The sequence below is a fragment of the Dermacentor andersoni genome, chromosome 8 (assembly GCF_023375885.2).
Source record: "Dermacentor andersoni chromosome 8, qqDerAnde1_hic_scaffold, whole genome shotgun sequence".
NCBI lineage: Eukaryota > Metazoa > Arthropoda > Arachnida > Ixodida > Ixodidae > Dermacentor > Dermacentor andersoni.
This window is the reverse complement of record NC_092821.1, coordinates 82,119,814-82,140,099: the sequence shown is the minus strand read 5'-3', so window position 1 is coordinate 82,140,099 and position 20,286 is coordinate 82,119,814. Positions and strand designations below refer to the sequence as shown.

Sequence of the window (20,286 nt, the reverse complement as noted above, 5' to 3'; positions counted from 1 at the left end):
AAGAATGGATAGGCACGTTAAAGGATCAGCTGTGGCTGTGTCCAACCCAAGACAGCGATAGATGGCTGATTAAGGGATGTCAACTGCATGACGATGACTGCTACTGCGATAACAGTGACGTGACGACGGTGAACCTTAAATGCAACATGATTGCTGCAACGTCGATGAGGCGGAATCGAAGTCTGAGAGATAAAAAAATAATTTTGTTTAAAGGAGCGATAAAATCGGACACTAAACATTGCAATGTTTACCGGTAAAAGGGCATAACTTTAGCCATTTGTTATCACTCTATTTGTAGTTGTGGCATTATAACAAGGCTCATTCCAACGAGCGTGTTTAGACACAGAGAAGCGGAGAGTAATGAAATTACGCGAGAAGAACTAGAAGATACAGACATTAAAACTTAGGACATATGATGACACAGAGCAACCTAAGCGCAATCACCTTCATCAATAGCAGTGATCAGTTTCTTCAGAGTTTTTCAACAGTATATTTAAAAATACTTCGATCTATTCTTTACATATATAACGAAATATAACACGACATGTATTTTAGACGTTATTCAGCTGGATACTCAAGCAGAAGAATGAAATAAAATATTCGGCTTGCTTCCAGTTTCTTTCAGAGAGGCCGTGCTTTTATCTGGTCATCGTTTGAGAAGCTGTCAATTGGTCGGCAGGGATAATATCTAGTCACCTAGTGACCCAGTGACAACCGACTAGTAGGAGGACAACTGGATAAGCTGCTCTCCTGCTTTTTTTTTTCTAGCCTCGCATGGCTGATAAGACTACCGGGGTCTCGGGGCCGCGAACGTTCCGATAACGGGGCTCGTTTTTCTCCGGCCGCTGTGACCTCTCCTCTGCCGGTAGCCGTACATGAGAAGATTTCTCAGGCACACACGTACAGTTCCGTCAGTCAACTGGAAACAGCCAAGCAGAATAAATTGTTTATTCTCAGTGTGCGACATCGATGTGCATTTTACTGCGACAGCAGTTAAGTGATAGAAACAGGGTTTGCCTTGTCCCTCCGTTCCTCCCATTTTTTTTCCCGTTCATTCTGTTCAGTTGATGACGACAGCTGTCGTTATCAACGACACACAACGTGTTTTTTTTTCTCTTCAACCTCAGCTTCGCCATTGCCACAGCCGTGAAGAAAACTAAACGTTCTTCAAAACCGCTTCCACTGGGATTTGAACCCATGCCAGTGAGGCAATGTACATTTTAATAAAACTTCTCACGAACGTTTGCGCCGTTTACCAAACGTTTTTGGGGTGCTAGATCGGATACGCGATAAGAAGGACGCATGGCATTTAGCAGTCGAGCAGTGTCTAAGCAGTGAGCTGCACCGCAGTAAGAACAGTGCTGGGCGATTAACGCAAGGTCTTTTTGCACTCCACACGGACTGTATTTTGAGGCCCGAACGAGCAATACTGTTGTGCGCGAAGATCACGTCATGTGGCGCCGCACAGAAATCGTTTTTGACGAGATGACGGTGTGTTCGCGTTAAGTTATTCATTTGTCGTGCTCGCGACAAGGGCGTCGGTGATGCAAAGCAGGCGTACGTGATAACGATAACGACAAGCCTGAAACACAGTAGAGAGCACTCGCTAGAGTCAGATAAGCGCTGGCGGCAAACAACGTCGAAGTCGTCGACATCGTCAATGCCAACCGCAACAGCGTAGCGACAACGCCATTCAATTTACACGCGGTAGTTCGCAACATGATCGTGCACCAAGTGCTATAAATAATCGTACTCCAAATATACATACAAAGTGAAATCGCTCACTTTAAATAGGTTGCACTGCGCCCTTTCACTCGTGACATCAGTAGCAGCAGAAGTTTTGACCGCGCAGTGTGTGTAGCAAGCCGGGCCTTAAAAACGAGTGATGGAGCCTCCAAATCACGGAGCCTTTAACACACGAACAACCTTCTAACCTGTGGCCTGAATATAGTGATTTGCATAAGAAGTGAAAGTAAGAAACATGATGTAAGGAGACTTCAAATTTCAAGGTAACCTCGAATATTAAGCAGCAGTCGCGTCGGCAGGTAGTACATGGACATTGTCCAATTAAAATGCGAAAGTATTAGTGAAAACAATCAAAAGTAAACATGATGCACAATTTTCATTCGAATTAAATATTTAAATAAAATGGTGAACCACCGCGAACAACAACAAAAACGATGGATATTAGCATAAGCCTTTGGCCAAGGAACTGCGAATTAAAGACACTCTAAAGATATGCAAATAAATATAGCCTTCTTAGGCGGGGGGGGGGGGGGAAGGGGGGTGCGAAGAGTCTGAGAGTGCTAAAGTCGGTCTATTCACGTAGTTGGAATTCCACAACATGCATTACTACATCTTAGAGAAATGACCTTGCTTACATCACAAACAATAAAAGCACAATAACGCAGAGACAACCCATCTACCCTTATTGCGTAATAAATTCCGTCTGCTCCTGAGACAGATTTCTTGTCGCCTCAGCAAAACTACCTGGTTTGATCAGCAAACTAAGAACTCGGAGTTATACTTTATAGACCCATGTATAAACTTATCAATGCCGGAAAATCTAAGAGACAACCGAAAATTTGAAACATTGGTACACCGCCTGTGCCTTGGTACTGCATTTACGAAACACTTCTTGTAGAGGATAAAACGTGTCTCTAGTCCGCAGTGTTCTTGAGGCCATCTAGACGAAGATGTGCATCATCTTCTCCTCGAGTGCACGAAATACGATCCACAAAGAAGGGTACTGCAAGCAAATTTGTTGATATTAGACAGAAGACTATTCACTCTAAAAAAGATACTTCGCCAATGGCCAACTGCGGGCCTTCAAAAAAGAGCGCTTCTTGCTCTGAAAAAGTTTTTAGAGGACATTAACATTTTGGGAAAATATTAAGTATCAGATGATCCGAATATGCTAAATGAGTAACATAAACGTTGTTCGTGGTTATTAATTGGTTTATGTGGTGATCGCAGCTTTTACGCAATATGTATAATTCTGTTCTGTACTTGCAGTGCATTACATGCGTTGTGTGTTTTGGCTGTTCAAAATATCTGACTTTACATATGCGTACGGGGACTGAACTAATGCACAGAACTTTGCGACTGATGTACTGTTGGACTGTATATTTTTTATTCGTCCAGTGTTCAACTGACTGCCATATTTTGTGTCGCTATTCTCCCTTTTTACGCAAATTTGTTTCCTTTGCCAAGTGACAAGGAGTAGCCGGTGCCACCATAAAGGCGCCAACCTCTCCTAATTTTAATTTCAATAAAAAAAAGGTGAGAATATAATAATTCCACAGTATCTTTCCCTGGTATCACACAATTATTATTACACTTCAGATATCAAAATAAATGTTTTGCTTTTAAATTATGACATTAGAGTATGAATCGGCCCATCTGAACTACATCAAGTGACTGACTACACAAGGACTGAAGTCGGCCCTGTATTATTTATTGGCTTTACCTAAAGCGCAACAAAAGAAGGACACCACACCTACTACTCTGAACCCATTTACCCGTGGTTTGTGGTCTCCCTAGTTCTCTGCCACCAAACATTCACTCACCTTTCACTAACATGCGGACATGTTTACTTTCCCCCTGCCTTCCCTGAACCCAAGGGCTTCAAGGAGGCAAGCTGAGGCTAAACCGACAGCTGGGTCGATGTCTTCACATTTTTTTATCGTTTGCCTAGCTTTACCGCAGGAAGCACAAGCTTCTTCCTTGGTGTATCTAGCTTTATAAGTGCGTGTTCTAAGGCATCCTGATGTCGCTTCGAAATGTAAAGAGCTTCTCTTTCAGTTATCTTAAATAGTTTCTTTCCTGATTTCGTTTTTTTTTTCCTAAGTAGTTACTCATAGCAGGTTTCTTTTCCATTGCCACCACCCATGGGATTATCTCAGCCCCCCTGACTTTCCGCTTGATGTTCTTTGTTGCCATGTTCTTTGTTGTCGGCTGCAGAAGTGCCGCGCCATCTATGAAAGGTGGCTCACACTAGTTCTCCCGTTCCAGTAGAAGGTAATAATAATAATAATATATGGGGTTTTACGTGCCAAAACCACTTTCTGATTATGAGGCACGCCGTAGTGGAGGACTACGGAAATTTAGACCACCCGGGGATCTTTAACGTGCACCTAAATCTAAGTACACGGGTGTTTTCGCATTTCGCCCCCATCGAAATGCGGCCGCCGTGGCCGGGATTCGATCCCGCGACCTCGTGCTCAGCAGCCCAACACCATAGCCACTGAGCAACCACGGCGGGTCAGTAGAAGGTAGATGGGGGAAGCTGGCCTGCGCATGCCGGTCGTTGGCCGCCAGTGGAGAGGGAGAGGAGACCGTCGGGCGCAGAGCCGTGATGAGACGGAAGAGAGAGGGCACCTGAGGGAGTTGCCTCAGAACATGGTGTAAGAAGTGTGTGCCTCAGGGTTGCACGTTGCAATAAAGGATACATCTGTACTTCCCCTTCAAATAACTTTGAGGCAGTGAAAATTTTAAAAATGATATTTTTCTTTTTTTTTCAAATAATTGTTTAGATTGCCTTATTTATGTGTCTTGGCTGCCTATCATCATACGAGTAGTCTCGACTGTTCGCTCGCAATGTTTCCCATAGCTCCTGGCGCACTCTAATATTTAAAATGTACATATTTAAGAAAACAACGTGCATTTTATGCATGCCTTCACGAAACTTACATGCGTACTTTTTTTTTATTTTTTGGGGTAGTGCGGGTTACGTATTACGGCGGACTCTACAAGACATTATTTTTACAGATGATAAACAGCCTAAAAAGAAAAAAAAAAAGACGAGGACCCTCTGCCCTTGCGATATTTTATTGTGCTAAATCACGTTGCAAAATCGACTCGTGCGACATAGTAAAACCGATTTTAGACTGGCTGTGTACAATATTAAGCCTAATGTCAGCTCAAATTTGTCGATGCTGACAACACAACGGTGCAAGCTTTCTAGGAAAAATCTTTTTGTTTTATTCTCAACCTAATTTGCCCTTGCACGAAGGACTGCACAAGCATATAGTCCGGGAAATACGGTAATGCTAAAGACAACTCATTTATCCTTTTGTATGCGTTAGGTTCCTCAGTGTAATTTCTCGAAGGTGACAAATCACTGATACGATGACAATCGAAGGAGTGTCGTATCAGAATTCGCTCTCTTCCCAGTTGTGTGAACCTTTACATAACATTTTACGCAGTATTTTTTTTAACATAAGGTTTTATTTCCTCTTCCAGGCATTCATGTAGCGTGTTGGCTTGGTTGTTCCTTGTTCACTAGCTCGTTTTTAAAGTGCACGGTATTTGTTCTTCGGTTAGAAGCTTAAACAAGTTAGCATGATCCTCACTAATGGAGGGGTGATGAGGAATATTGAAAATGTCTATTTGGCCCCACAGTGGCATAATCAACTGTGCTTACGAATTTTTGGGTGTTGCAGTTGCTGAGGCCGGAAGTCCCGTACTTGAGCAGCACATTGAATAAAGTGAGAAATATTTTTCGGGTGACACGCAAGCTAAACCAAGCGAAGGTTTCCAAGAAGCTTTAATTCTCGTGCAACAAGGTCCATGGCTGCTAGCGTTTGTTGTTCTGCGCCGTTTAGAGAAAGGCTACCGTGTGACAACGCATATCCTCAAGTGCTTCATTCTGTACTTGTAGTGTTTCTCCTGTAATCACTGACAGTGTTCTCTGTAGTCGCTATATATAGCGGCATATTGAAAGAGAGTGTGCGGGCGTGTTCATCGACATAGCTTTGTGTTTTTTTTTCTGCGACACATTTTTATTACTCTCCGCTCCAATATCTTTTTCTGGCTGACAGAACGATGCTCCCTTGCCTCTTGCCTGCGAGCGTTTTGCCAGTGCCTCTCCTTTTTAAAGGTTCCTTTTTTAATCTCCGTCTGCGAAAATCCCACAGCCGCAGCTTGACACGTTCCGGTCAGTTGTGCACGCTGGCCCCTTGCATTCCCTGTAGTATTTTTGTATGTCAGATAGCGGCGACAGCTATGAGGACGTTGTGCAATGGCACTGGCCCTTCGAGTAGTGATAATACACCACTGGACTTGCGCCGTACAGTTGCATCGCTTACGTGCTCATTGACTGGGCACCTGAAGTGCGGAAGGCGTGTGCCGAGTAAGTAATTCTGCAGCTGAGGCACCCAGTCGACGCCACTCGAAGAGGGTAGGACGTTGGTGACGTACTATAATAGGTTGTGCAGGGAACTGTTCCCGAGCATAGGGGGACATAAGCTTTATTTCATTACTCGTTCGGGAAGCAACCTTAATGCCCCTTTTTATTACCCACTTTTAAGGGTGCTCTTGTCCTTATATGCACGGTAAGAACTGTCGTTTAAAGAAAAAAAAAAAGATAATCTGATAGCACGCTATGCCTACACATAAGGTACGCGTGAAGGCTCCGTGAGACGTAGCAAGTGGAAACAACACGGTATAAATTGTTTCGAAAGTACTCTCCCGAGCAAAAAAACACCACGGATCGCGCCAACGAGCAAATTTTCTCCGTCTATGAGTGCAACCCAAAATCGAGCAGTGCAATCCAAACTCGGCATTGCGAACTGTCCAGTGCACTCCTCAATTCCCGTTGGCACACACCAGAGGGTGGCCATGGTTGACGAATACGTCGCAGTTGATGGCAACGTGGCGTCGTAATGGAAACTTACGATGGCTGCAAAGACATTTAGGACGGGAAAAACGGCAATCTTAACGAATGCAGCGATCATGAAGCCGCTGCGAGCGAACCAAGAATTTGACGGCCAAGAGAGACGACAGCGGCATTCGATGACCTCTATGATTACCTTGCATCGTGGCCGCGTTTCGCCGTGAAGCATGCTGTGAACAGTGATGCTGTAAAACCGGCTGCAGTAGCACGTCTTGTTAGACGAAGTGTGCGCGAAGAGATCAGTGACTCATTTCACTAAGTTCTAAACAGTAAGTTCTGGCTTTTTACGTGCCAAATTAGCAATCTGATTATGAGACACACCGTAGTAGAGGAGTCCGGATTCATTTCGACCACCTGGGGCTCTTTCACGCTCATCCAATGCACGGTGCGCAAGCGTTCTTTTTTTTTTTTTTTTTTGCATTTCGCCTCCATCGATATGCGGCCGCCTGGATTTGGTCCCGTGACCTCGTCCCTAGCAGCGCAATGCAAAGTGACTAAGCAACCACGGCGGACTTTCCACTAAGTTTCTCGAATGCATGTTAAATAAATATTTTCTCTCGTTGAGCATGCCTTGCATTGTATATTGTGAGCAGTAGGCTGCGGGATACTTACAACGAAGGATTTTCGAAGTCCCAAGCACTTCCTTAAACAGGCGTTTGACGCGATGGTTTGCCTGAAAGGCGTGGGAAACAGAGGCGGTGCGTTCGGATTCACGTGAACGAGCAGAGTCGCTCCAATAGTTAAATTTTTCTGCGGTTGATCTGTCCTGTTAGTAGCCTGCTATGGGTTCTAAATGTCACCTAAAATTTATTGCACTATGTCTCGGTAACTTATTTTATCTCGGTGCTAGCAATCGCAAAAAAATTGAACGTAGTGTGAAACTACAACGCCACAACGGCGAAAGCAATTTTAAAGGGTTTCATAAAACAATGTTTAAAAAAAGTGCTTTGTGAGCACTATTGTGAAACCTGTTCGTCTCGGCGTAACTTAACGCACCGTATGGTCTCCCTGACTGGAAACCGTTGTGGTGGTTCCCTATGCGTCGTTGCATGCATATCGTATCGAGCCCATGCATCGTATACAGTCAATTTAGGCCGCCAGTTTTATCTTTTATTGCGAAGCAATACTACTTTAGGTCGCACTTCAGCCCGTTCCGTGGCGAGGCGGTGGTAGGCACCATTGGCCTTTAGCGTGACCTCGCTGCGTGACGTCAAACCAGGTGACCTAGAGTGACGTCACACCAGCTGTGTAAAAACGGGGCCCCATCTCACGCCGTTGCGAGGCGAGGCGGTAGCCACCAACGGCGGCCTAACTCCCGCTTCTCTCACCAGGGACGCTACGGTCGCTGTGACGTCACACCAGCTGTGTAAAAACGGGGCCCCATCTCACGCCGTCGCGAGGTGAGGCGGTAGCCACCAACGGCGGCCTAACTCCCGCTCCTCTCACCAGAGGCGCTACGGACACTATTGCTTCACAATCACCAGGCTTAACCAAGCTTAGCCACGGCCGTTTTTTTTTTAGTAAGAAAGCGCCTTCCAGAGAGTAATTTAGGAACTTGCTTTTTTTTTAGTTTCGAAGTTGTTTAACCATTTCCACGACCGCTGGATAAAAAAAAAAACTTTTTTTTTTATCCAGCGGCCGTGCCATTTCATTAACGTCGTGCACATCTACTCTCTTACGACGGTAAAAATAGTCGCTGATGGCTAAATAGAAAATTTTCTCCCTAAACGGACGGAAATGTCGCTAAATCTAGCGACGATGTCGCTAAACGGCAGCCCGGCCTGCAACAGATTTGCGTGGCCTTTAATTTTATTTAATAGTGAATGCCTCGGCCCCGTTCACTCGGTCGGCCGCGTTGGCATCTTCGACGCATCCGACATTATCATATTTGCACATATCGGCTCACTTGTAACCGTGTATAGCTGATCAGTCACTCTTAAGCACTTCCCCTCGCTCTATCGGCGACCAGGCTTCTACGAAGCAGAAATAGCTTATCACACACCTTCAAAAGTTCCGCGCTTCACTTGACAGGGGTACATCTAGCTTGGGTCATATATGGTCCGTTTCTCACCAGACAAACACGGGAAGTCACGCACTTCTACGGTAAAGCACACATGGTGTCTCGGCGCCTTACCTTCTTGTTGTTGACGACGAGGTTGCCTAGATGCTCAAAGGCGGCGGCGTTCAGCCTAGAAATAGATCCTGGGGGTCACCATTCTTGTTAGTAAGAAGAATGGCTCCATACGTTTTGGCTTCGACTATCAACGCTTGAAGATGATACGCGAGGACTTCTACCCTTCGCCGCACATCCACGACGCCTTCGACTGTTTGCAAGGAGTGAATATTTAAAGCGAAAGCTTTACTGGCCGCGAACTTGCGATTTCGTGGTGGCGGTACACCGAGGAGGCACTAGACGTCAGAACGCGCGCCACGCCGCGGATATTTCTCTCTCTCTCTCTCTCTCTCGCTCCCTAGTCACTACTGCGCATGCGCCACTAGTAGCACCGAGCCACTACGAGCCACAGGTGTTCCGCCGCTGCGCAGCGCCGCGCCTTTCCACAGCCACCGTTTGGTATGACGTCAGACCGCGTTCCTCGTCGTTGCGCTCGCCTCCGCTCGCTTCGCGAGCTGCGTCGCATGCCTGATAACTTGTCGGTGGATTGAAACGGAGAGCTCGCGTTCGCCGCAACCTCAGTTGAGGCGGCAGTATGGACGGCAACAATTCTGATAAGCAGGAGGAGGCCTTGAATCGACATTGGAACGAGATGAAGAGGAAACGAATCGCCAGCAAACAGACGAACAGCGCGCCGAACGACTGGATAAACGCAGCAACATAGCTAGACAACCACACTAACCGGGACTTGCAATCGAGATTAACCAAGGCTAACAATGTTATGCCTTAGCTTTAGCTACGTATATCCTGACATAGCCGAGCTAAGCCACTGCCAATTTTTTCTGCCCTTTGCACTTACGATTTGGATACCAGGAAGAACCTATGGCGCTATCTAAAAAAACCTAAAATATAGTTTGCTATTGCCAGCAGATTATATGAATTTACCGCGATGCTTATCGGCCTCTGCATTGCGCCAGCTACTTTAGAGAGCGTGAGTGACAATAATTTACGCCGCCTCAAATAGAACACGTTCATTTGCAACCTCGGTGACGTAGTTCTCTTTCCCGCTGGCTTCTACACGCATCTCAGCCGTCTCGAGCACGTTCATGCAGTGCCTCACGGATGTGGGACTCCCGCTCTATTGAAGAAATGTCGTTTGGACGCTTGACAGCTCACTATTCTTGGTTACAATGTGTCACGAGATGGCATTCTTCTTGATTCAATCAAGCTTCGTGCAGCCACCGACTTTTCAAAACCGGAGAATTTAAAGGAACTTCTAAGCTGTCTCGGCTTGTGCTCATATTCCCGCCGTCTTATTCGAAATTTCGCCTCTTATAAGTGCGCCAATGAGGGAACGTCGTGGCGGTACAAATGTATCGGCTTCGTCACTTGCCTGCAAAGACGCGTTCACGACATTACGCTGCCTGCTAACCTTGCCACCCATCTTCGGGCACTTCGATTCCACTGCCCCCACCGATGTATGCACGGACATCAGCTGCGTCGGACTAGGCACTGTGCTTGCGCAACGGAGATTGGCGTTCTGTGAATATATCGCCGCCTACATGAGCCGCCCTCTCACACAAGCCGAGTCTAATAGCCCCAGTGCATGATCTGGGGTATTTGAAAATTTCTACCGTATTCGTACGTTCGCCCTTTTGAAGCCTTCACTTACCATAACAGCCCTTGTTGGCTGCCCTGCCTCAAGATCCATCTGAGTGCCTTGCCCGCTGGGCGTTCAAGCTACATGAGTACGACATCAACGTTGTCTTGGTCAAGCCGCAAGCATGCGGAGGTTGACGCCCTTTCACGCTCACCGGCATCACGTGACAGTGCTCGCTTTTCTTTGCTTAGCCCACTCTTTCATCACCAACACTGATTAACATGGTTATACGGAGGAGCGCCATGATCCTTGGGTTAGCGCTTTTATCAGCCTTTTTTTTCTGAACCGTCCACTTGTCCAGAGTCTAACGCTGTCCACCACCAGGACAGCCGCTTCGCCATTCGTGCTGGTCTTTTTTTAAAATCGTCAAAACTACTCCGATGGTCACAAGTGACCTGTTGTCGAACCTCACCGCCTTCGTGCCTATATTTGCACCGCTTTTCACGCTGATCCACAGTGCGCACATGACGGCCTCTTCAAGACCTACAATCTGCCGCACCTGCTATTTCATTGGCGTGGTATGTGAACTACGTGCGCAAGCTAATTCGCTCATGTGCACAATGCCAACGCCGAAAATCACCTCCTGGACAAGTCTATCCGTCCTAGTACCTTACTTGAGTTTGAGTTCATTCAACCGCATGGCAAGTGCAAAAGGGTACACATTTACATGGTTTGGTGTGATGGGAAAAAAACTGCGTTTCACAGCTTGACTGGCCCCATCACCCGGAAAACAAAACAAAACAAAACTTGTCAGTCACAACCCTGTTATGGTCTTTGAATCGGAATATACCAAAGACTCATCTACTCGCATCCACTCGAGCTGGTAACCATTGAATTATCGCCACTGTGGAACACTTGACCCACTAGGCTGATAAAAGCTGTTTTACCATCTGCCACTGGCTCTGACGTTACACCATTCGTCTTAGGCTATTTTGTTCTTCGCCTTGGGGACTGCTGAGAGAAGCCGCCGCACATTCTGCACTTGAAGGACCTGCACGCCCTACTTGATGAATGCTGAATAGCCCACCATACCAGTACAGCGCACCATTCACAAAGCAACCGTATGACAAAACACTGCATGCGGACTAACGACGATACGCTCTCGATGAATGTCGTCGCCTACTACCATTAGAATCGGACCTGGTTCTTCCTTTCGTTACGTCTGCCTAAAATACTGCGCCACAAGTTACTACCGGATTTCCCACTTATTTTCTCGAACGCCGACGATAACCTTCTAACACCTGTGACACGGTTCCCTTCTTACGAGCCTGATACATCCACAAGTACGCCGCAGTCCGAAGCCACTCGACGTGTACGGGAACGCTCCAGTTTACCCGCTTCTTTTCTACCGAGGATCAGTGGCTGTGTCACGTGGCAGTAACGTGAAGAAAGCAGAAAAACTGTGAATGACGAGACTTTCGTTTTATTGGGTGAACCTGTGCCCTAAAAAAGAACAGACTACACTCAAAGAAGAACAATAGCGGCGAACACGCCCGGCGATCGTCGAAAATCTGATTTGCGGGGCAAGCGCGTCGGCTCTTGTACATGAGTCATCAAAGTTTACAGAGAAATTGCTGGTGCCCGCGTGTCTTCCAGGTAGTGCTACGCAATTCGCGTCGCGCATACATGCAATCGCACTACACAAGGTTCGGTGAGAACGGACAGCGGCACCATCGATAACACTCGACAAACTTCCGGTACATGCAGGCGCGCCCCGCGCTGAGCGATAACATTTGTTAGACGGTGAAACGCGGTCGCCCGATAAACAAGTACACGTGCCAATATTCCTTCTTAAAATAATCATTGGCCCTTCCACTGTGCGACGAAGGACGACCACCGAAGCTGTTATGTGTTCTTAGAAAATGACAAAATTATATATGACGGCCCTCAACGGCCCTCAACGCACGATGATAAGGCAGCCGGGCACCTCGTGTTTTCCCCTCTGCTTGCAAGAATACAAGTACTATTGACCGCGACTGACCACCGACGTCGCGCGTTACGTCACGAGATGTCGGCGGGATTATTACAGCCGAGTGAGCCTCCTTGCCGACCATTTCAGCAAATCGGGATGGATCTGTTGGGGCTCTTTCCGGCGTAAACATCTGGAAACAATTGGATCGTCGTGGCAACCGGCTAACTTACCTGCTGAGCCAAACCGAGAACTCCGCCTGGAGGTAGTGCGGCCGAAGTCGCTGAATTCTTCGTCCAGAAAATCCTACTGCGACATAGTGCCCCAGAACACCTCATCACCGACAAAGGAATGGCCTTCACTGCAGAGCTCACCCAAACCATATTGCAATACAGCCGGACAAGCCATGGGAGGACAACTGCCTACCACCCGCTGACGAAGTCATACCAAGACCCTGACCGCCTACATAATTGTAATGACCGTCGACGTCGAAAACAAGACGTGGGATGCTGTCCTGTCGTACGTAACCTTCGCTTACAACGCCGCGGTGCAGGAAACAACGGAGATCCCGCCGTTCAAGCTGGTTTACGGCAGGAACCCTATGACGGCCCTCAACGCTATGTTGCCGCGAGTCAACGACAAAGAGAATCTCGACGTCGCCGCCTATCTCCAACGCCCCGAAGAAGCCGTCTATCTGACGACTGTTCCGTATACGTACTGCTTTCTCTCGCTCTTTGGTTGCGCTTAGGGTATTCGCTGCCAAAGCCGGTCTCACCACTAAATGTGTCGCTAAATGGTATGAGCTCTACCACGTTTTAGAGTAAATGTCCTCCGTTAATTACCACATTGAGTCACTCGCACCGTCAGCAGACCTGCGCCATCGCTGCGAACTTGTCATCGTCCTACGCATCAAGCCGTAGTATGATTCGCTTGTGGTGCCTTCACTTTAAGCCACCAGGATGACTTTTGTTTGTGCAGATGGATATCGTACCAAAGGAGAATGGCCTATACCTAAGCGGCATTGCAAGGTGGTCTTCTCAGACGCACTTTGCTCAACGTCGCAATCACTGAACTTGCTGAGGTTCTACCACATAAAGTGAACCTTTCCCTATATGCTGATGAGTTCCACGACTGGGCAAGATACTTTGCAATTGTATCATGATACGATACAAGATACTGGGGCAACAAGTATTTGAGACACTGCCGCAAGTATTGTATCCGATATGATACTTTCCATTTGTATCTTCGGACACTTCGATACGTTCTTAAATTTCTTATAGTACAGGGTGTAACAGAGAAAGACGGGCTAGTTGGTGGTCGATATTTGAATGCATAATGTAACCGCGCAAACGGCAACGGACGAAGAAGGAAACACACTGGACAAGCGCGGATCGCACAAGCAACACTCGATATTACTCACTCACTCGCGCTAATACGTGAAAGAATCCCGTGAATACACGCAAGGTGGCTCGAGCGGCCAGTCACCCGGCGATTTTGCGTGCATTTGCGGGCTTCTTTCACGCTCGGAAAAACACTTCTATGTAGCACGTACTGAGCAACGGAAAGTTGTATCGGGGATTTTTCATGTCGCTCTACAATTTTCTATTTGACGCTTTTCATCTAACTAAAATATTTGAGAAGTTGATTAATTATCTATTTAGGCGGAATGAAAAAAAATATAGTTTGGGTATCTCAAAGCGATGATAAACAACGTTACCTTTGTTCTGTCCGGCTACGTGGCATTTGCATATTAAAAGTGGAGCTGTTCTAAGTCGACTCTTCGCCGTCCGGTGTCACGCAGGGGTGCAGAGCACGTGCTGGAGAGGGGTATAGGAACAGATGTTTCGCGGCGCGCTCCCTTTCGCCCCATGGATACCGCTCGGCGAGAGCGGCAGCGCCGACGTTGTGCAAATCCCGAGCTTCGAGAGTGAGAAGTGCAAGCAAAGCGCCAGCGCAGTGAAGCCGCTTGCGCCGAGGATCGAGAATGGGAAGTGTAAGCCAAGCGCCTGTGGAGGCAAGCCAACCCCCACTTTCAAGAGAAGGCAATCCAAGCCAAGCGCCAGCAGAGGCAAGCTAACCGCTAACTTCAAGAGTAGGAGGCCGAGCAGAGACGTGGACGCTGAGTGATTCTTCCCAGGGAGGATTCCAATGGACGGTTCAAGAGAGAATTCCTTGACCGTGAGTGCGACAACCGCAGTAATGTGTGTGATAGAATGTGCTTCGATCACAACCTCACGCAACTGAAGAGTGTGCGCAATCCGTAATCGAAGCTCGAATCTAGCAAAACGACGACAACGAGAAAAAAAAATTTTCATGAACATAGCGTTAAACAAGAGTTCAAACTTGAGAAAACGACCGCCTGCTTCGCTGTATTGACACCTTTCACGGCGTGGAACTGGCTTTACTTTTCTTTAAAGCTCTGGCTAAAGTTAGCCGGGACACCCCGTATACCAATATAATGTTGCAGCAAACGCGTGTGCCTAAAAATGTTTGCTTGGAAATTTCTTAACTCCGACCATCCTTGTTTCATTTCAATGTAATATATTTTAGTATGTCAAATTTTTTGTCTTTCTTGCCCGGCGTACAATATTTTCATTCCGAAAGAATTTATTGGGGCTGACTTAGCTGCTTAACATGAAAACTCCTCATACGCTGCGCTGTCAGCAGTCTTTTCTTGTCACTTTTGTCCCACTGTCACGTCTTCCACTTCTGTGGCATCAGCAAGACTGGGTCGCCAGAACACAGCAGCGGCCGAGCACGAAACTGGCTGGATGCAACTTTTCATGCGCAGCAGATTGGAAGGCACGGGCCTGTGAATTGGCCGGCTAGGCCACCTGACCTGTCTCCACTCGATTCCTTTCTTTTGGGTTACGTGAATGATCGCGTTTAGTTGAGCTCATCTGACGTCATCTCCTCGATCAAGGCAAGGATAACTGATGCCTGCCGTAAAATTCCAGCGTCGATCATCAAGAAAGCCACTAAAGATGTGGTAAAGCGGGCTGAGTACTGCGTAGCGGCATAAGGACACCGATTCGAACAAGTCCTCTCGGCAGCAGCTGGTTTTCAACGGCGCTTACGAATTCAGATAATAACGGCACACTGAAATCAGCTGGTTTTATTTTTCTAATGCTTTTTGTGCAGACGTGCCGATTGCCAATTTGGCTCAGTTAGAAGTGGCACATTTACTTTCTTGAACGCGTCCGTTTTGCCTTTTCTCTACCCAAGGGTCGCTTCCCGGCCTGTTTATTTCGTTTTAATTTTTCGTCACGATCCTGTTTTTGCAGCACGTATACACTCTCATGAAAAATGAAACCGTCACTTTAATTTGTCTTTGGTTCGAAGCAAGTTTCTGGCGCCAAATATAGTTTCGCGCACACTCTTTCGATGCGGTGCGAACAGAGCAGGAATCTTGAAACATTCTTTGCCTCTTCCATTGATTTTCGCATTTGTGCGTGGACAGAGCTGCGTCTGGGCTGCTTTATTGAGGGACTTTTGTAGATAATGTGATCGGTCGGCCTTAAGAGACGGATAAATAAGTGTGACATAGAAATGAGAGGGAGGAATAGCTGCAAAGCCGCGAGACCTGCTGTTGGTGCTCCTTCCGTGCCATTATCAAGGTGACGAACTGCCTTTTCGGGTTTGAGACAGCCAAGTCAATTTCTTTCATTTAGCTTATCTGAGGGCGCTGCTTTATGATGTAGATGAAAGCGCAGTAACGGGATATGTTTGATGTTTCATGGGGATTCTTAACCAGCCGGAAAAAATTAGTACGCCATTTGTGCGTTCCTAACAACACCACAGTTATATGTCATTTGGGGGTGCCTACGGATGCCTCATGGAGACTTTTATAACTAGCACAGTACTTCTCGAGTTAGATAATTGATTACATTTACCTGAATGAATCTCAGTAACGAAACAATTACTGGCGGCTATTCCACTGTACTGGAAACAATATGCACTAGGCTTTCAATATGCTCAAGCTGAGTGTTGGCTGCGTGAACGCGCGCGAACGTTTACACATAGAAGGACGTGTGGCCTGTCCATCGTGCACGTCTTGCGGCTGCTGCGAGACACTTCAGCACCTAACATCGGAGTGTCCTACTTTCCGTGCACAGAGCGTGTTGCTAGTGAGGGACTATCACCTCCTTGGCCTGCGGTGTACGGCATTCGACGAATGTTTGAACCCCAGAGGTTGAGCGTCTCGACGCGATCAGGCTCATCGCGCTCTACTTTTTTTTTTCTAGAATTGATCAAGGTTCACGTTTGCAGCGCCGACACCTTTTCTTTTATTTAACATTCTATAGTAGTGTGACCTTCAGTGTCCGGCCCTACTGCGTGTGATATGTGCAGCGTATTCTACTTTAGTCTTTTCGATTTGTCCTGTTGCTCTTTCTTTCCTCTTTCCTACCCTCCTTCCTATCTTTCATTTCTGTGCTGCTGTCGCCTTCCTTCTAAAGAGTAGGCAGGCACTGTTCCCCTTCCGGTGGCAGTTGTCTACCTGCTCCTCGCTTCCCTTTTCTGTTAAATGTACATATGTTTTCAAAAACAAGTATTAATAATAATATTTCACTCAATAACCGAAATGAGGCCAAGCCGGATACACCGGAAACCAGAATCAACAGTAGTCATGCGCAACAGTGCTTATACTCCAACTCACAATAAAAAACAAGTAAAAGAGAGAGAGCCTGCAGTTTCTCCGGATAGTCAAAGCAGTATTAGTGATTACGAAGTATACGACGATTACACGAAGACAGATTACACCACCGAGAGACGCCAGATTCTTGGTGGTGCGAGAGGGCTGGGTCTCCTACCTAGGAGACCCAGTTTTATATATATATATATATATATATATATATATATATATATATATATATATATATATATATATATATATATATATATATATGTTTATTTATTTATTTATATATATACACACACACACACACATGGGGTTTGGAAAACTGGTCCGGCCCCGGCCCCAGCCCCCCCCCCCCCTCTAATTCCTGAAAAGCGAAAGCTTTCCACCTATAGACTGGAAGATAAGCCATTTACAGAAGCAAATGTGTTAGGAGCCTCGCCTCACAGCTCATCAGTCCAGAAAACCATTCGAGCTATTCTACTCTACCTGAAGACGACAGATTTGAGTGCTCAACTTTAGATATGCTGGACCTGGCTTATTGCATGTGAAAGTGTCATCAATACCTGTGTCTTCTCTCTTTATCTTTCACTCCCTTATCCACTTCCCAATGTTTAGGGTAGCCAACTGGACAAAGTCTGGTTAACCACTCTGCATTTCTTTCCCCCTTCCCTCTCCCTCTCTTGGTGATTCTGCCTGGGTGAAACCGTTTGCCCGCGTCCTGTTGCAATAAACCTCACAGGGAAGCCTCAAAATGGAGCTACTTCTTTAACAAATCCAATATATCGGAAAACATGGTATTCCTTCAACGATGGTTTCAAGCAGTGTCCACAAATAGAAGTTGTTATATGTGAGGTAAATTTGCAGTGGAAGATGTCACAGATAAAGAAAGCAACTGATCTGCAAAAAGCAGCGTGCTAGACCTCTGTGACTGGGCTACTTTCTTAGCTTCCATAGCGTCGAGTGCTATGTATGAAACCGAGTATAGCTACATCCTACCTGGGCCGCCTTCAACTCCGCAGTTATCTGCGAAAGGAAGCAGCAAGAACCACGACAGCGAATCATGTGGACGTCAAATACAGTTCACTTGAAGCGGTAACCTTTGCTTGCGCCCTGTCTGAAGGTACTCCAGATAACCCACGCGGGGGATGCCGCGTCGATATCTTTGCGGCATTGACATCAAGGTGAAAATGCTTGTTATGACTCGTGTAGCAGATACAAGGAATAAAGAGAAGACAATCCCTCTGAGGGCGACTTCCGGGCCTATTCGGGGCAGTGTGCAGTTGAAGCAGCGGACGGTATCCCAACCAGCTGGGAGACTGCAGAAATGAGTCTGTGGTTCACCACAGCCTTGATCGTGGTTGCGCTGGCACTTCTCATTCGGTAAGCTGCCACGATTGTATGAAAGTTATAAGTGCTTCATTTTATCAGGATTTCGTTTTTTTTTTCAATTCTACTACAGAGGTACACGTCACTGGGTTACAGATTTGGCACTGTTTTCAGGATTAGTTGACCCGTTTGACTTACAAAGGAAACGGCCACGTGTAGATCGCGGAAATAAAATACTAGTGCGCCGTCTAACTCCAAGAAAGCGTAAAACAGCAAGTGGCCGGGCTGCCATGGTCTCGCTGTAGTTTTCAGACATAACACGCCATAACTTACGTTTGTTATCTGTGAAAAACATGTGCCATGATTATCGCTTCCAGATGTAAGGTACCGGCAACGTTCCCAGCAATATTAGCCTACCGTTCCTGGAAGTCATGAAGGTTTACAAAATCTCTTCCAATGGACATAAGTCATTGCAAGAAAATATTTGCCAGTACAGCGATGTTTCTGAAAAGTCATACGTGATATGTGTAGCCATTACAGAAGCGCTTTTGTTCAATCTGAACAGACGCAGAGACAGCAACGGTTTGTCTAATTAAAAGCACGCATCTTAAAGTCCCCTTAGTATCCCACTGATAGTTTTATTTGAAAGACCAGTTGTCATAAAAATAATCCTATTTATGAGTCATGTGTATGCTGTAAGACCTGTGTTTTGTTTGAATTCAAAAAGGGATTTCTCGTGTCTAGCGTAGTGTATACGTTGATTGTAGCTAGACGTGGCACTGTATAGCGAATTTCGGCCTGAGAATTAAAAGGAACGGTGGCGTTCCGGTTGTAACTCTCGACAAGTTCATATTAGGTAGTGGCACCAGGTTTATAAATTTCATTCGAATGTATAACGCGGCATGAGATTTTTCAATAAACTGCGTGAACCGAAACGCACGCGTGCACTTCTGAGTTCAAAAAAATCCAAATACGTCATATGAACTTATGATTATGTTCCGTCTTTAATTATGTCACTTAAGTGTAAACATTCCACACAGCTCACAGCTCAGTGTCTACACTGAGCTCTACATAGTTGTAGAATATATCTGCGGAACAGGCCAGGCGGCGTATACACTCAGTATTGTACTTTTAATGCGTTAGGATTTTTTACTTCGCGTGCTTTTCTGGGGCTAAATGTCTATCTATCTGCGTCTCTAACTGTTTTCCTCCCTACCTGGGTCGATGGGTAGTCCATGGTCGAATGGGCAGCGCATCGCGCTGCTGTTCCGAGGGAACAGTGTTCGAAACTAATCGTCTGATCAACTTGGGTCATTGCCGCTAAGTGTGGGCTGGTCTTCAAGGAACTTGTTTGATGGCAACGTTGGTCACTGGGTATGTGCTCTGGGTATCGCTGTGGGTATCGCTGTGTGTGCCGCCCTCCAGCGAAAGTTTCTGACCCCAACTTGGGTAACTACGTATGTGCCACTCGATATGCCCCACTCCACAATGACATATAGATCCTCCAAATTTCTCCAATGCTAGCTGAAACGAAACCCACTTCACATGGGCTCCTCAAGGATCGCAACCCGACGATTTATTGCGCTGCGACAGAAATGAAATAGGTATGTGCCGTTTTTCAGTGAAAATCACGCCAACTTGGGTCACTGAGTATGGGCGACTGGGTGTGCAACAAGCGAGACGCCCGCATGGCACGCTAGTTGCATTGGAGGCGACCTGCGGACTTCTAGGCAGTGCACTAGATGGCACAACGTTCCCAGAAAGAAGCACAGGAGAGGAGCCCGGCTGCGGCGTGACGCGCTCGCGCGCACCGGAGCATCATGGTTTTCATAGGACACGGGCAGGCTTCTAGGCGGCGTCGCTGATGGCCCCGAGTGTTAGAGAAGAGTGAAAGAGGAGTTGCAGTACACGCCTCATAAATACCTCGTTTGGACATATGAGGATTTGACAGTACATAAATAAC

General features: G+C 46.6%; 2 protein-coding genes across 5 annotated transcripts in view; one reads left to right on the top strand and one right to left on the bottom strand.

Annotated features, from left to right (window-relative positions):
- Positions 1-20,286, bottom strand: part of LOC126538715 (cytochrome P450 3A11-like) — a 162,082-nt gene that overhangs the window by 97,909 nt on the left and 43,887 nt on the right. The window contains exon 1 of one of the 3 annotated variants that reach the window (XM_055074911.1): positions 12,592-12,656. The exons of the other annotated variants lie outside the window; for them this stretch is intronic. The gene's annotated coding sequence lies outside the window, so the exon portion shown is untranslated. Of the gene's footprint in view, positions 1-12,591; positions 12,657-20,286 lie in introns of those variants that run through there. 3 annotated transcript variants of the gene reach the window in all.
- LOC126538681 (cytochrome P450 3A14-like) overlaps positions 14,233-20,286 on the top strand; it is a 36,731-nt gene continuing 30,677 nt past the window's right edge. For both annotated transcript variants that reach the window (XM_072289790.1, XM_055074916.2), the window contains exons 1-2: positions 14,233-14,536; positions 18,271-18,377. In XM_072289790.1, the coding sequence (XP_072145891.1) occupies positions 14,507-14,536; positions 18,271-18,377 (137 nt within the window). In that variant the 5' untranslated portion in view covers positions 14,233-14,506. The remainder of the gene's footprint in view (positions 14,537-18,270; positions 18,378-20,286) is intronic.